General features: G+C 43.4%; 2 protein-coding genes across 3 annotated transcripts; one reads left to right on the plus strand and one right to left on the minus strand.

The window, feature by feature from the left end:
- Window positions 1-4: 4 nt before the first annotated feature.
- On the minus strand, window positions 5-3652 carry LOC113033891 (uncharacterized). Its single transcript, XM_026188067.2, has 6 exons — window positions 3333-3652; window positions 2344-2376; window positions 2137-2166; window positions 1438-1485; window positions 1227-1346; window positions 5-1110 (listed from the first exon to the last, which is right to left on the minus strand). The coding sequence occupies exons 1-6, from the start codon at window positions 3516-3518 to the stop codon at window positions 1063-1065; spliced, it is 465 nt and encodes a 154-aa protein (XP_026043852.2). The 5' UTR covers window positions 3519-3652; the 3' UTR covers window positions 5-1062.
- A 646-nt stretch (window positions 3653-4298) lies between these two features.
- sh3bgrl (SH3 domain binding glutamate-rich protein like) lies at window positions 4299-17253 on the plus strand. Of its 2 annotated transcripts, none has more exons than XM_026188080.2 (4): window positions 4299-4725; window positions 12921-13106; window positions 15906-15986; window positions 16367-17253. In XM_026188080.2, exons 1-4 carry the CDS (start codon window positions 4681-4683, stop codon window positions 16403-16405), a joined length of 351 nt encoding a protein of 116 aa, XP_026043865.1. In that variant the 5' UTR covers window positions 4299-4680; the 3' UTR covers window positions 16406-17253. The 2 variants fall into 2 exon arrangements, with proteins under 2 accessions (XP_026043865.1, XP_080143678.1); XM_080287552.1 differs by having other exon boundaries at window positions 4299-4522.
- The last annotated feature ends 267 nt before the right edge of the window (window positions 17254-17520 follow it).

Here is a 17520-nt window from a genome sequence, read left to right on the forward strand (position 1 = left end):
CCGATTCGAGGAAAATTCCCAGGACTTCTTTTTATTAAGAGAATTTCAGAACATAAGAGAGGGACCGGACACCTGCATATATGTTTTTTTTCTTTTTTTTTTTCCTTTTTTTTTGTCACAGAAGGATTCCAAATTCAATCGCTGTTAAAAAACCAAAAAAACCGAACCAAACCAGAAAAAACTAAAACAAAAAACAGTGTTTAGAAAAGCTGGCGTGACAGCGTGGATGGAGCGGGAGCTGTTTTGTTTTGTTGTTTTTTTTAGAATTTTTTTCCTCTTTTCTTTTATACACGCAGGGTCGTCTAAGGAGACGGATCGGAGGCAGTCGCCGTTCTCCGGAATGTTTCACATGTTCGTCTTCCTCTTTCTTATGGACAACACGCTAGTAGTTTTTCGTTTTGTATCTTTTTTTTCTTCTTCTTCGTCAAAACACAATTTCAATGAAAGAAAAAAAAAAAAAAACACCATGAGACAGAAGCAGAGAAACAAAAATGGAAAAAAAAAAAATGAGGAGGGGACTCACTGCACGTTTATAGAGGTCTAAAAGGAATCGCCCACACCGACATGTCTGAACCGTTGTAGTAAAAACGTGGATAAAAGGGGGGAGAAAGGGGAGGAGGTGAGGAAGAAAAGGTCTGATTTTTGTGGAGTTAGAAGTGAAACAAACAAACAAAAAAAACCCACAGTAATACACAACTCACAACATGGCCAATCCGGCAGGGACACGCTTTCTACACCAAAAACAAGCCTTCAACAATCATGAAATGCCATTTAAAAAAGATTTTAGTGTGTTCATTTCGCTTGCAGACACTTTGATATGACCACTGCAAATCTGCAAGGCGCTCCATAATCAGCTTTGCTTTTTTGTGCTAAAAATCTGTACGGATACTTATAAAATCATTGATAAAAATATTCCTCTGTTAACAATACGCCTTGGAGGGAAACCATGTGAGAGAGACTTAGAGGGGGGGTGGGGTGGGACTGGCTGGGGTAGTTTTTTGGGTGGAGTGGGGGGGGAAGGGGCTGTAGAAGATGGAGGAGGAGAGAGTTTGGGCAGTGGTGCTACTCGGACTTGGCCTCCTCCTTGGCCTCCTCGGGAGCTGCCTCCACCTAAGGGATGAAGCAGAAAGGCTGAAGTTAAAACTTTGTTCGTTTTTGGTGAAATCGTGAAATTACCAGGGTTGTCCAAAAAGGCCAAGGGGAGGGGCGTCCCCCTGCGCACACACCTCGTTGGTCTTGGCCTCGCCGTTCTCAGAGTGGTTTTCCTCGTTCGCCTCTGCCTCGGCGTTCTCCTTCGCCTTCTTGGTCTTCTTGTCCTCCTTCTTGTCGTTCACAGCCTTTTCTTTCTGTTCAGGTTTAGACACAAGCAGTGAGCATGCTGAGCATCTACAAACGCCCTCCCTCCACCCTCGAATACTACTTCATTTAGCCTCTCACCTTCGCCGCCTTCTTCACCTTTGGTTCCGGCTTGGGCGGGGCCGGTTTCTGGGGAAAGAAGAGGAAAGCGATGTGGAAACTGCTACGCTTGAATACAGCAGCACTACAGGAGTATCTATGATAGTTTAGAGCCTGTTTTTTCCCAGTACTTCTGAATGTTCATGAGGACTTTGGTGCATGAAAGACATCTTTAAACCCCTAAAATGTTCCTGAAAAGAAACTTCTTTCAATAAAGACACAGCGTGCCAATAATTTGCTTCATTAAGAAAAAAAACCCCCACAGTCAATACTGGGGGTCGATTATGCCAGCTATTGGCTTTTAGTTAGTATTACATGTAGATACATGTGAACACATCTTTGAGGTTGATTTTGGCTGTTTTAACTCACTGTAATGTTCATTAATCTTGCTTTAATTGTGAATTTAGGCAAATTAAAGTATATCTGAGACATTTGTAGTAATTTTAATGCACTATATAACTGTTCTCAAGTCACTGCTATGTTTTGTTATGCAAAAACAACTTGTTGAAAAGTTTTGCTTTGCTGGAAAACGCAGTTCTTGCTCCTATGCGCCCCTATGCACACTCAATTTAAATATCTGCATGTGCTACACTTTTAGCCGCTCTGCTTTGTTTGGGTTTTTTACGTGTCCATTCTCATCAGGTGATGTCGGTGAGCGTGGAAAAGTGTGTGCCATCTTACCGCCGATAACCGAGCTGATCTCCTCTGGGGCTGAAACATGACAAGAGGTTGTTGTTAATGCGAGGCTTTTATTTTGACAAGCAGGAAGCACAGACACACAGGTATTTAATCTAAAATTTTTATTTTCCCTTTTAATCTTTCACGTGCTGATTAAAATCTGAATTTAAATGGCGTGCGAGAGGTGCAGCTCGCCGTTTCCTTGCTTACCTCCTCCTTTTCTCCTGCCTCTGCTCCGTGTGCCTGAAAAACACAACACAACAGCTTTAAATGAGTGACTGGAAAAAATAAGAGCTTAGCTGCTGTTTATATCAACAGCGAACAGATGCTGTGCGACCTGGACACATATTAGGATTGGTCATAGAGGTGCTGAAAAAACTTTTCAGTTTCAGGTGAAAAGCAAAGTTCATTTCAAATACAGGTGGGTTTAAGCGATTTACAGGCCAGAAATGCCGGCTCCACGCCTGGATTCCGACGGAGACTGTGAGAGCAGAGTCATGCGGGTCTCTGAGGCCATATTTCGAGGGTCCAGGCCTTGCTTTCCCCTTCCACGCCCCCCCATCTCTTTCTCTCATTCAGTGCATGGAGCTGAGATTTGAAAGCTGGCGCGGGAGTCTCTGAGAAGGGGGAGGGACCATGTTTAGCGGGCTCACAGGCGCCACCGGGCGGCAGGGAAACGTCATCGCAGCCATTTGGGACCGCGAACAAAGAGAGAAAATATATAATTTTATCGAAACGCGACGGCGAATGTTTGTTTTCGCGGTCAAAATGCAAAGTAAAGCCACTAAGGCATTTTCTGGCGCCACTTCGGGCCGGTTTGGAGCCCGAACGGCGATAAGCGAAGCGTTTGTTCTCGGTAGGTCGGGCGACGAAGGTGGACAAGAGCTGCAAAGCATGGCTGCTGCTTGTGCTTTAACTGCATGGAGACCGAGAGAGACTTCTGACTCCCCAAAGGACAGCGGCTCGCACACGAAAAAGGCGTTTTAAAGGCCGTGTCCGAGCAGGAAAATATTCGCTCTAACACAAAAAAAATGCAGATTATATCTAGAAAACAGGCAAAAAATTACCAGCGAAAAATAACCGCTATCCGTTGCGTTATAATTAAGTAATGTCTCAGAGGGATGTCTTCACAATCGTTTTCATTGCATTAATGGCTGCTATCCGCCTCAAAGTATTTTTGCTATTTTCGTAATACGTACCTTTCTCTTGGGCATGTTGATCTCTTGGAGGGTTTCCTTACAAATACAACTAAAAACTGTTTTTTTTTTCTCTGTGGGATCAGTGCATGTGAAGACGAGTGTCTCCCTTATGCTCGGCAGTGTAGTAAACACACTGGAACAGAGAGGCGAGTGGTTGAATGGGGGGAGGGGTGCGGCTAAAGGCATGATTGATAGGCCCTCGGCCAATCGGGTGACGCCATTGGGGGCTGCAGAACACTTGGAATTTTGGAGCCGGTGATGTTGAGGGGTCTGCCGCGAATGGCTTGTTCTTGCAGAGGGAGATGGGAGGAAGCCTGCAAAGAAGGGGGAAAAGGCTCGCGTTCGAGGACATGTTTGCCTTCACACGAGTGAGCCGTGTTAGTGTGTGTGTGTGTGTGTGAGAGAGGGAGCCGCATGCATGGTTCATACAGGCCCCGGCGGTAGGCAACATGCCCCCAGTGCGAGCCAGGCATCCTCGCTGGCTCTTATTAAAGCACAGGCTCGCCTCTGCAGAAGTCAGCGGGGGAGATTTAACCATAGATTCACTTCGAGTTTCAGTCCAATATGGCGCCCACTCCTCCCCCTCCTCCTCTCCGACACTTTTTTTGTCAGTCGGCTTTCCTTAAATTCGTTTCAGGGGGGAAAAAGGCCTCGCGTCGACTTCTCCAGACGCCTGCAGGGGGCCCACGAAGCCCGGCTAATAATAAAGCGCCTGCTCTGAAGACGGCGCTTCCACAGGCTGTGCTGTCACACACACACTCTCCAAAAAAAAAAAAAAAAATCAAATCAGATTTTTATTTTCTATCACATTAACCTGCCTCCTCGTTCACACGTAGTGCCGGGACACCTGTAACCGTGCACACGTGCATTGTGCGCCGAACAATAGCCAGTGTCTGGCTTACAGACAAAGGGGTGAGGAGGGGTGGTGGTGATGCTGTGGAGGGGGAGGTCGATGCTGAAATATTCAGGCAGTATAACCCCGTTGCCATCTTGACAGGCCACCTCTCTGTGCGTGTACCAGTCTGAGAGTGTGTGCTTTTCAGCTCCACACACACACACAAACGGAGAGAGAGAGAGAGGCTAGAAGGGGCGGGGAGGCAGAGTGGAGGCGGGGGAGGAATGCAAAGCTCCATCCAGTGCTGAGGACCGGAGCATTTGCGCAGATCGTCTGCGCTGTCTACCAGAGACTGGTACGTTATTTCAGCCTCGGAAGTTTGTTGCTGTAGTTTTTTCTCCTTTGTGTCTCGCTGCTCAGCCGCCCACCTGCACAGTGTCTGCGAGCAGCAGAGCAAGCAGCCGACCAGCTCAGCCCGCCGGACTTTTGTGACAACAGCATCAGGGAGATAAGATGGTGATCAAAGTGTACATAGCATCGTCCTCTGGATCCACTTCGGTAAGATTCGGGGTGATTGCGTGTGGCTTGTGTGCGTACGAGGTGATTGGGGGGTGTATATGCAGCAGCCAGGCCGAACTTTTTTATTCTACTTAACTGATGTCCACCGGGCTGTCATCCTCTCACTGCGCGGGGTGGCCTGACTCATCAGTAAGCATGCAGCTCTGCCGTCCACCACACTTTGAACGCAGCTCGAGTCTCTCCTTGATTTTCTTTTAACTTCGTGCACAGAGAAAGGGGCAGGGAGGAAGTTTGAGGAGCGAGCGGGCGTCTGTCTCTCTCAGCTGCGGTTTGTCACAGTGCTTCCTGGAGTGGCAGTTTATTGGGTTTTTCAGCTGAAACTAGACTGTGAACAGGAAAGACATGCAGAAAATAAAAAAATCAATAGATGAACTTAAAACGATGTGCAGTGTCACCTGATGCCAGAGCAGGACTCTTGTTTTCCTTCAGTAGAGAGGACATTCTTTTAGCTCCAGACTTGCCAGTTTCTTCCAGAGTGCAGAGGAATGATGGTGATGCAATTCTCCAGGGCCCCCCTTTTAGACAAGCAGCTGCAGCCCTGAAGTAGGGTTTAAGACTTCTGGATCAACATAAACACGAGCATGCAGAAGCGCATTAAACATTGAGTTCTTGCACACTGTATCCTACAACTAGTCAACATCAGATGCGATGAAAACATTGCATTTAGCATCGCGCCTGGTGTCTGCAAAGTCTCAAAACTGTAAACGTGCAAATTTTATCAGGAGAAATGCTCCCAAAAAAAGAACCTTTAAAGATTCCTTTGATAAAAGTGTCCAACTTTATAGTCACTTGTTGTACCCTTGTGCTTTAGATCACCTGTAGGGCGATTTTCCTTCCGCCAGCCGTTTGTTTTCACAGCTCACATACAGGAAATAATCAAACAGAGCCTCCTTTCAGTTGGACTGCTCTGAGTGACTTTATTGCCCTGACAGTAAATGACATTTGCACAGGCTCAGCAGCAGGCTTTAGAGCACAGGAGCTTCCTGTAGAGTCAGAGTGGAGTGAGTTTAGAGCCAGCGATGCCATCAGCGTCCTGGAGTCTGTCTGGGAAAGTGCATTACCTCTCATTGATTTGTTTTTGGTTAAGTCCTCTAGAAGAGGCGTACGAGCTTTTGCACTGTTTTCATAGTCAGCAGAGCAGCAGCGTTAGAGTTCATTTTGTTTGTTCTTACCATGTTTAACTCATTCCCTTTGATTTTTATTTTAGCAGATGCACTATTGTAGATTATTAAAGCATTTACTGAATGTCTGAATTACACAATATTTAAAATCTCTCTTCGCACATTAGCATGAGCAGGCTGCTGAGCGGGAAATCGTGGCGAAAAGCCTCTGTCGCAACTAAGCTTGCTTTTTTGCGTCCGTGTCTACAAAACAGTGTCATCACATTCCTCTACCCAGCCCCATCTGATACTACATTAAGCACTCGAGTATAAATAAGAATGTGCAGAGAGGAACATCCAAAAACAGGGAGATAAGTAGGAGTATTTAAAAAAAATAATATTTCAAGTGTTTTTTGTTCCACAGAGGAAACTGAATGCAGGTCAGAGCAGCAGACTGTGTGAAGTTAGCCAGAGGGCTATATGAGGTTCAGCACTTGACAAACTACAACAGTCAGCATCATCCAGATAGATGGTTTTGTTTTCCAAGACATTAAGTTCTTCTTTGTGTTCGAGCATTGTGTTAGCTTTTGGGGCTGATTGATTTCATGTGAAAGCTGATCCGTACAAGAGTCAAAGGTCAAAAACAAAGTACTGTTATTTGATTGAGCTTCAGTATTAGTTTGTCATAGAAGAGCACAACATCAGATTTACAGTATGTGTCAATAGACAGATTCCAGTTAGAAAAGGCTACAGTATGGTAATGAAAAAAAGAACTGAGGTGAGTTATGTCAACAGTACTGTTCCTCAAAATATGATTTAGCAAAATGCCACAAACTCCAGTTGCATACGTTGCTGCCACTTGGAAAAAACAGGTTTTTTTCTGACAGAAAAAAATGGAAACAATAAAATTCCAGAAGAATATGATGAGGAAATACTTTATCCCCAAAATTGGGAAATTACCATGTCCCCAAAACATTAAAAAACATAGCTCTATAAAAATAAAACTATCAGAAAAGAAATAGATCTAAAAAATAGATCACTTTACACTAAAGAAATACATATAAGAAATAAATACACAATGTGAGTATTCTGGTAGGAGATGGTAAATGTATACAGTTGTAATTAGAAGTTCAGATACATCCACCATGGTCATGCATGACATGTTATTTTTTTCAGATTTCCTATATCCAAAAACATAAACTTGGTACAAAAGTTTGAAATCGTTTCAGGTTTTCTCTGATATACACAACTTGCCAAGTTTACATACAGGCGCAAGTATATACATATACACTCACCTTGATCAGGCACTTTTGGTATCAACAAGCGTCGGGCATAATTCTGGATCGATATCTGACCATTCTTCTTGGCAGAATTGGTAGAGTTCATTTAATCTAGTTGGTTTGTTTGCACAGGCCTGGCTTTTAATCATAGTCCCAAAATATTAAATAGGGTTGAGGTCGGGGCTTTGGGAAGGCCATTACAGAAGCTAATTGCTAGCATGTGTTATCCATTCCAAAACCAGTGTTTGGATCATTGTCCTGTTGGAACGCAACTCTCTGAGTAACTTTCAACACTTTATCAGTTGATTTAAAATGAAGTTAAAGAATTTGGAGGTAGTCCTCCTTCTTCATTAACAAGAGCATAATGCTAGCCTTTCAAACCTAACAATAGTGTACCAACTGTCGAGCATAATGCTACCACCACCATGCTTGACAGTTGGTACACCTTTACTCCTGCAACACACCTCTTGTCATTGTAGCCAAACAGCTCAATATTTATCCCATCTGAACATAAAACCTTTCCCCAGGAGACATTTGCATTGTGATGTTGAGTTCGTGAAGTCCCATTTTGAAGCTTTAAGATGGCATTATAGCCAAAAAGCATCTTGGTTTTTTGAAGCCACAAGTGGCCATGTTTTGGTTTTGAGTGCTAAAAGAGAAAGACACAGCTATAGACAGTATGGATGTGTCTCACAGGGAGAGACACCCATGTTTAGTGGCTACAATCGTAGACTAACTCAAGGTACAATACTACGAGGACTCAGTATTATCAGCACTACCTCCAGGAGCGACTAGTGAGTAACATTAACAGTGGAATCTGTTAACAGTGCCTGCACGCTTTTATAAAAACAGCCATATTTTGTGCCAGTGCAAGAAGCTGTGTGCAATATATTGCCAAGTGGCCGTTTGATGAACTGGTGTTTTTGGCACTTTCCCACATCGGTTTCAGTTTTTATCCCTGGAGGTTGCTGCTTGACTTTGGTCTGAGCTAGTTATACAGTATGAAGGAGGGTATCACAATGTGAGCTGACATTATTGTATTTCCACCCAGTAATGTGAAGCAGAGCATTTCAATCACTTAGATATATAATATTGTGCTTTCGTGTAAGTTCTCTAGGGATGTTTTCAATCCTGTTGCTAATGGCTCTTTAAAACATAACCCAAATTTCTGATGTTGTATTTGTATGTAAAATATCTTTTATAGAATGCCACCGGGTATCTCAACTGCGCCTGGTTTTGAGCGAGGCCAAGTTTGCCTAACAAACTAGAATCTTTTTTTCCTTAAATACACATATGCCAATGCACATATGCACCTACAACAGTATATCTAGACCATAGACCACAAGGTCGACTTAAACTGCAAATGTCTAACGAGCCAAAGGCACTGGCCAGCACCACGGCACATTTCCTCCCTCATTTCCATGCCTGAACTGCAGCCACACTGTTTTACAATTTCCTTATTGTCACAATAAATGCTCTGTGAATCTGTAATAACCTGAGATGCTGTGGACATGCAGTGTAACTCTCTATGCCCAGGACTTTCGCCCTCAGAATGTCAGCCTTATCATGCTTTTCCCTATTGTGGATTTGATGTTAAGGTTTATAGGTCAGACGTGATTTGGGCTGGTGCTACAGTTCGTTTCTATATCAGCTAATTTTGTTGCTGTTTCACCTCCAGGCAGCAGTATGGGAATTCAGCCAGAGCAACAGTGTAAGGCTCTTTTGTAACTATATTGTAATGCTGACTGAGTACAGGACTGGGTGGAGGCTACTGCTTTTGGTACTTTTCCAGTAAGCAACTGTTTTCAGCTGAAATCAGACGTGATCTAATCAAGACAAACGTTTATCCCTTATGAGCATACAGGGCAGGGGTTGATTCATGTTTCCTCTTGGTGCAAAGAGTGGTTTCTTTCCCATATTCAAATGTTGGGCTTCCGGGGAATATGAAAGGCTATTTGCCTTATCTGTGAAGAGCAACTGACGTTTTAAACATGTTTTCTTTCCTGTCTTATTGAAATTAACATGAGCTGAACCCAGCCCTTAATCAGATGGGGTATTCAATTAGTGTCCACCATATTGATCTAAGCCAGTGTTGTGGATACGGTCCATCCAATCAATTCTTGTCATTGTCTGGCAGCTGTTAATGCCAGAGTTCTGACCTTTTCTGGGATTGATCATGTCTGGATGTGGATTGTCCTGCCATAACTCTCTCACATGATGATAAGGCATGTAAACCAAAGTTCACGTGGTGCAGATTCCACCTCCTTCAACTGTATTCAACTCAGATTCTAGTCAGTCAACAATAATCATTCATGTAACGATATACAGTAAGTTCCGCTGAACTTACTACCAAAAACTAGTTGTTCTTTTAATTAATAATAAACTTAATCTGTACTTCAATCTGTAACTTTAGTACAGGCAAAAGAAAGTTTCAAAAGACTATGAAGTACTTGGAAAAAGTCAGTACACCCTTACTGGTTCCAAAGAAAATAAGATGGCAAGTAGCAGCCAGGCGATGATAACCAAATGCACTTGATTAAAGTGTGAGCACCTATAGGAAAGCAGATGTTGTGGCAGTTTTTGTGGTTTGGAAGAGTGCCACAATCTTCCCAGGAATGGACGTCCCAGTAAATTCACCCTAAGGTCAGAGTTTGCGATGCTCAAAGAAACTGCAAAAACCCAAGAGCTCTCAGTCTGCAGGCCTCAGATAGCATGTTAAACGTTAAAGTTCATTGAGTACAATTAGAAAAAGACTCAACAAGTATGGCCTGTTTGGAAGGTGTTGGCAGCAGAAAAGAACATGGGAGCATGCCTCGGGTTTGCAAAGATGCATCTGAACAAACTGCAAGACTTCTGGAACAATGTCCTTTGGACAGAGAAATCAAAGTTTAGATGTTGGCGTAAAACAAACACAGCATATCAGCACAAACACCTTGTAGCAACCGTCAACAACGGTGGTAGAAGGTTGATGATTTGGACCGGGTACCTTGCGGTCACTGAGTTCACCTTGAGCTCACAGGACTGCATAGACTATTGTGAAAACTTTCTTTTTTACATGACTGTATGTATCTTTTTAGACATACTGGTTTGTGCTTAGCATGGCAACTTTTAAGAGCAGATAGTCGGTGGGTAACAATGGTCTCGTTTAATTTTAACCAAGTAATAATTAAGAAATTTAAACTATATTAAACAAGTGTTCCTGACTTTAAAGCTCAGGCAAGCTATCCGGCAATGTCTGCTATGACTTCAAAAGCATAGTTTGATATATTTTCATATTCTAATAAATCCCTGGAGTTGTCCTACTGGAGTTGTTTATCAAGGTTACGGACATCCTAGTATAGTAAGCTAATGTGGAATTGCCTGAGTCATTCCATGGGTGTGTCCGTCAGCGTGGGTGTGATCAAATTTAATTACTGTGCCAAGTAAGTGCTATGATGGTAGTTATCAGTGATTTGAAGTGTTTGTTTCAGGCTCCTCTCTCCTAACCCAGATGAAATCAGTGTAGGTAGTCAGCAGTAAGTAATTGTGTGCGAGTGACTCGACACAGGAGACACGGCGCTAAGTGAGTGCTGCACAGCACCTTGAGCTAAACGCTGACATCAGGGTGCTATCTTTCTCACAGTGACACCGCTAACATGTTGATGTTCAGCTGGCTTAATTTGATTGTAAGCCAGACTACTTAAGTAAGTTAAGCTTACTTTGATGGTGAAGATATTTAAACAGTCTGGCCTGAAGGAAAACTGCTTACCAATTGTGCAAGACATTCAATAACTGAATGTTATTCTATGACTGAACATCCAACTGCTGGAAATGTTAAAAGGACCGCTTGATTGATTAGGAATCATTGGGTTAGTACCACGAACGCCTGGATTAGATAGAGTAACACAGCTAATGCTGATCAGCATCTATGCAAAAGAAGCAACTCTGACATTAGCGCACCCTTTTTGGTTTTTGCATTATGTTCAGCTAAATACCAGTATTAATTTGCATGCTTGGACTCGATGCAAGAGAAGCATAGTTTATGGAAATGAAACCTCACACTTGCAGGTCTCTGCTGTAAGGCACATACTGGCCTGCCTCACACTTCTTTTTGTGTTCTTCTTCTTAAGAAGAAGAAGATGATTAGATGATTATCTTCTTCTTGAGAAGAAGGAATGATATAAAAGCATTCTGAAGAAATGGATAAGAAGTAAGTGTTTGTTTATTACCACACCCAAATCCAAGGACAGCCAGTTTTCTTTCACCAGGCGCTCAATTCGGGACTCAAGACATGAGGGAGCATTTCAGAGGCCCGGAGCTGGGAGCTCCCACTGCTCAATTAGAGTTACGGTGCAGATGGCATGTGGCCAGTTTGTCCTACAAATTAATTTTGCTTGGCAGCGGTACAATGTAGCCCTGTTGGACCAATGGCCTGAGTGCACCAAAGTGAAGTAGAAAACAGACCAAAGTATGAGAAACCTTATGCTTAACTTGTCGTTGTAGCATTTTGAGATTCAAATAATCTCCTGTGATTGTGCAAAACATGCACGTTAGGAGACACAGAGTCTATTAAAAAGCCTTTGAGGTTTCTGCTCGGTTGCTTTATGTTGCATTGCTTTTCGGGGCAGGTGGATAGACAGTGAGAGCTGGTTTTAGGACTTTGCCCTTTGGAGTGAAACTGCCATGATTCAGATTGCAGCCTGGCTGATCACAGAGCACTGTCCTCCATGCCTTAGTGAAGTTTCAACAGCTATTAAATAATCCACCTGTCTCATCTGCATGCCATAAAGCTGGGAGGAACCCTCGCACAGGGGCGTCAGGTCTGGCACAAAGATGATACATCGATCCTTATTATGTGTTTTCGTGGTGAAGTTGGTTTACTTTTGGTGTGTGTGTGCCGCTAAGACTGAATGTGTGTCTCTGTGTGTGTGTGTGTCTCCATTCAGCAGGCCTTATTTGGCTCGTGTTTGACCAGTTACCTCCTCTCAAGTCCCAGAGGAGCTAATGTTTCCGTCTGGCCTTGTAGGGCCATCCTCCCTCTTAAACACACCCACTGAGAGCTCATTGGACCACAACTTCTCGCACACGCACACACACACACAGAAAGACACAGAAGGAGGAAGAAAACAAAGTTAAACACTCACTTTTATGCAGACTGTAGCTTCTTCTTCATCTGTCAGCAGGATGCATTTAGGCTTCTTTGTAAAGAGATGAAACCTTGCAAGATATCACCGTGGCAACCTTGATAGACCTTTATTTCCTTGTTAGTTGTAGAGCTGCATCCCCTTAGATAAAAATGTTGCTTTGCAACAAGCCGGATAGACTATTTTAGAAGTGTGACAAATGACAAATGTGTTAATGTTTAATTTAGTGCTTTTTCCAGTGCAGCAGGATATCCTCCTGTCGAAATCAATCGCATCTGCATAAAATCCCAGACAGTGAGAAAAACAGTGCAGCCTTTGACTAATTTTGAGATGCTTTTATTTTAAACATTTCCTCTGATAATGTGGGGAATTACTGGTGTCTGCAGGCTTCTTCACTGTATGGTGTGTTTTTTGATACAGATGAAGTATAATCTGTGCCTGCTTAGCCTTTCCCATGTTCCCACTTCCTTTACTTACTAGCAGAGTGGTAACTTAGTAACAGAGAGTCAGTGATCTCTGTAGTTCTCACAGGAGAGAAAAAGTCTCCTTATTTCTAAAACGGACTCATGACAGCATGATGAACTGAGGCTCTTGTGTTTCCTCATACGGCTGAGTCATGTTTAACCGACAACTTCCCCCTCTACCATCTTTTCTCATCCACCCGCACACAGATTAAAAAGCAGCAGCAGGATGTGATGGGCTTCCTGGCGGCCAATAAGATCGAGTTCGAGGAGTGTGACATCGCAGCCAACGAGGCTAACAGGAAGTGGATGAGGGAGAATGTCCCAGAGGAATCCAGGCCTGCCACGGGGAACCCGCTCCCCCCACAGATATTTAATGAAACCAAATATTGCGGGGTAAGACACGCACGTGCACACACATGAAATTATTTGCATGCGATCATCTAAGCAGCTACTGTTGTGATAATAAAGCTCATGTCTTCAAGACCACCTGATTAAAAGTTGACCTCAAGTATACAGAGTGTACAGGCGTCATTTATCCCTTTGTTTTGGGTTTATAGACTGCAGCTTCACTGTTCTTTCAGTAGCTGCTGTGCTCAGTGAAAAGGCTTTAATAAAAATACACTCCGTACACTCCCTTCCCAGCACCGCAGAGCTGCCAAACATAGTTAGCAAATAGCTGGTGAACACAGTGGGGAATCTAGCAACTTACAAGACAGCTAGTTTTTTTAAAAGTGGAAACAGAGTTTTTGGAGACTAAAGCTGATACAAAACACGTAAGGTCTCAATATGTCACTGTTCTGCTGCCCCTACGGACGGTAAATAAACAATGGACATAACCCCTGGGTCTGAAAGAATAAACTAATGCAAACTACCTTTAATTTACTTTCTAATGGGCAATAGGGGGAGCTTGTTTACCGTACTTGTCATTTGATCTATAGCCTAATAAATGCTCTCCTGCTGAGTTTATGTTCAGTTTTAAACCTGACTGCTTGCAACATCGTGGCCATTTTTGTAAATGATTTATAGTAAAACTGGTGACAAATCAGGGTGTCTTTTAAGGTATGGTTTCATTTTTAACGTAGTAAATGTGTGTATGCATGTATCAGGCAAAACTCAAGGCTGCTAACATGTTAAGTGAATCACACTGATTATCTCTTCATCATGACACCTGTTAGTGGTTGGGATGTATGAGGGAACAAGAGAACATTTTGTCCTCAAAGTTCAGTAGGAAAAATGGACAAGTGAAAGGATTTGAGAGAGTTTGACAAGAACCAAATGTTGATGGTTAGACGACTGGGACAGAGCATCTCTTAAACTGCAGCTCTTGTGGGATGTTCCAGGCCAGTGATGAACCACTGACAGAGTCATGAGCGGCCAAGGATCACTGATGCATGTGGGAAGTGAAGACTGGCTTGTGTAGTCCAATCCAATCTGGCTGCCCATGCTGACTGCTGTCCACCAACAATGGGGACGTGAGCATCAGAACTGGACCATGGAGCAATGGAAGAAGGTGGCCTGGTCACATTGAAGGCCAGTTGTCTGTGTGCATCGCTTACCAGGGAAATACCTGACACTAGGATGCCCTATGGGAAGAAGGCAAGCTAGAGGAAGCAGTGCAATGCTTTAGATATTGTTCTGCAGGGTTCAGTCCTGCCATTAATTTAGATGCTACTTTGACCCGTACCACCTACCACTGTTGCAGACCATTAACGTGTTCTGCCACAAAGCAGAAATAGTTCAGGAATGGTTTGAGAAGCACAACAATGAGTTTGAGGTGTTGACTTGGCCTCCAAAGTCGAGCATCTGTGGAACGTGCTGGACAAACAATGATACATGGAGATCCCACCTCTCAACTACAGGAGTGAAAGTATCTGTTGCTAATTTGGTGCCAGATACCACAGCACACCTTCAGGGGTCTAGTGGAGTCCATGCCTCCGCGGGTCAGAGCTGTATTGGGAGCGAAAGGGGGACCAACCCAATAATAGACAGGCGGTCAGAATGTTATGCTTGATCAGGGTATATATATGTACGTATATCCTCCTTAACAAACAGGCCAATCTGAACAAAACTTTGTTGAACATCATCACTCAGACACTGATTATTAGCATCTGTATGTGTTAAAAAAAACAAACATTTATTATAGATCCAAATTCTTTTCATATTCCTCATGACCCTGCAGATGTAAGGCTATGTTCTGTTTGCGTTTATTTTTATGTTCAGTCATAATACAGAGTCCACACGTAACTTAACAGTCACCAAAATTTGTATCCTCTACAAAAATGTAATTGAGTCACCAGGTCACAGGCCTGCGATTTGCCTCACTTCTAGTGAAAAAGCATATATAGTGATTTCTTAGTCATCCACCTCTTATTTGAGAAGTCCACAAACCAATGCATGACATCAACCAGTCTATAGGAGGAGCTATATCCAGACTGACTTTAAGACTTTAAGAAGTTTTCTTGCAATGGCTGTATAAATACACTAATCGCACAATTAAAAAAAACAAAACAATTGTAGGCATTAAGTCTTAAAATGTGACACATGAATTCTGCTTTCCTCTGTTTACTTCCCCATTCATTTTTTTCTATTCAGGAATCAGTTTGGCAGCTGTGCTGATCAGACATACTCTACCAAACACTACACAAACCTGATGCACTGTGTTAGCAGATGTTCGTTTACTCCCTTTGTAAACACTTGGGGCCTTTAGCATGCGTGCACTGTGGCATCATCCTGTGCTGCTAATGGGTGGCTCAAAGTGAAGGTGCACTTGCAGCATGGGCTGTATTGAATGTCACAGACAAAGACGACAGGGATGCTCGCAGCTGTAGAGCTCTTTTGAAAAATCAGTTTTGTGCCCTGGTGGAGAAAGAGGAAGAAGACAAAGGGTCAGAGAAGGAGCGAGGGATCAGGAATGTGCGAGACGGCTAAACCCTAGACGGGCTGAACGTGTTAGCTTGTTTACCCTGCGCTGCATTCTCAAAAGACAATGCCCTCCTATCACACTGACTGCCGAGGTCTGTCCTTGGACAGATAACACAACCTCAACTGTTTCTCACAGCCGCCCAGATTGTTGCCTCAGGCCGCACACGCTCAGAGACTGTTTCAAATTATCAGCGTTCAGCTTCAGGAGAGCCGGATCTTCTGATTGATCGGCCTTAAACCTCTCTGTTTGTGTTTCTTCCTGCTTCGCAGAACTACGAGGCCTTCTTTGACGCCAGGGAGGAAAACGCCGTGTACGCATTTCTGGGTCTGACCGCTCCTCCGGGCTCTAAGGTAAGCTCACGGACACAGTAACACATGCTGGGTGACTGTCCCTCCTGAGAAGTGCATTCCTACACCCTCAGCCACATTTCCTGTAAAACAATCCTAAATATACACTCGTCTTCGCACTTTAATTTCCATAAAGAAAACACACATTACATAATACATCTGTTCATGATATCCACCACAGCAGGCCTCCTATCGGTTTTGCAGGCTCTCTCGCTCGCTGGCGCCTCCTCTCGGCCACAAAGGGGACTGCAGGGAGGTGTGCCAGTTACCATGGAGACAGAGGGGGTTTTCCTCTGAGCTGTGGCAAGGGATATATTAACCAGTATCCTCCATTTTAATATAACACACTCTGTCCCTTCCCTCTCTGTTTTTTTTCTCTCCAGGAGGCCGAGGCTCAAGCGAAGAAAGGAGCACAGCAGTAGCAGCTTCCCATCGTTCCCGTCCTGACACCTCAGGCCTAACCTACATCTGGACCCAGCCTTGCCTAGACCCGGGGGGGAATAGAAGCAACACCTTGCTCAGCTTATAAATATAATGAAGGTTTCGATGTACTTTTTCTCATGACGTTTCTGTTTCATAAATCTGCGTTCAGCCGTGCCTTGCTAGCTGTAGTTGAAAGGAGGTGCTAAAGCAGACTATTAAGGGTATCTAAAACAGCTCAGCTTCCTCCCGTTAATCTCAGCCTGATAGTCCTATTGGCCCAATGACATGTCAATCAGAGCATTACCGTGAATGTGTGACTACCCGATTGGGACGACATCATCAGACCCAGTGAAATATACAAAGACAGATTCACTGTTGGCCACAAACAACATCATCCAACCTTTGACTGTAAACATGAATATTATTGTTTTTTAGAGGTTTAATCAGTAGAAGTCTTAAATTTTTCAGCCAAATTGTGTGATCCAGTAACAGTTTTCTCTTACAGTCCCACCCGCTGAGTTCATACTTACTTTCTGTCGTTTTATTAGCAAACCCTTTTTCTACAAGATGATATTTGCTTAACAGAAATGACAATACATGCAATTTTGGTGCTTTTTTTGTTTTGTTTTGGGGGAAGTTCTTGTTCCTATTAGAATAAATTTTTTTAACATGGTGTTGGTAAATCCCTGACTTACGTAAACTGGTACAATCGCTCCTCGGAATAAAACGGCAATGACACACAGACAAAAAGAATGACTCTTAAAACAGTCAGCCGATTTTGAAACGAGCTCTGCCTCCTCGCCCCGTGCTGTTCATTTTTTATGTACAATAAATAATTGTAAGTTGACTTGACTTGACGTGTCTGTTTTTGTTTTACTTTAGCGTGTGTCAGTCATCTCAGAAAGTATTCAGAACACGTAACTGTTTCGTAAATGTAGTTTTAAACAAATGCACTGTTTTAATCCATCTACATCCAGGAGACTGATATGTGTCGCTTCTCTAAAATTCTATTCAAAATCTCAATCTGAAGTAACTAAATAATAACAAGTATTCAGACACTTTACTGTGGCCCTCCAAACTGTGTCAGACTGGCAAACTCACGCTGGTCAAACAC

Source organism: Astatotilapia calliptera, chromosome 2 (assembly GCF_964374335.1).
Source record: "Astatotilapia calliptera chromosome 2, fAstCal68.1, whole genome shotgun sequence".
Lineage (NCBI taxonomy): Eukaryota > Metazoa > Chordata > Actinopteri > Cichliformes > Cichlidae > Astatotilapia > Astatotilapia calliptera.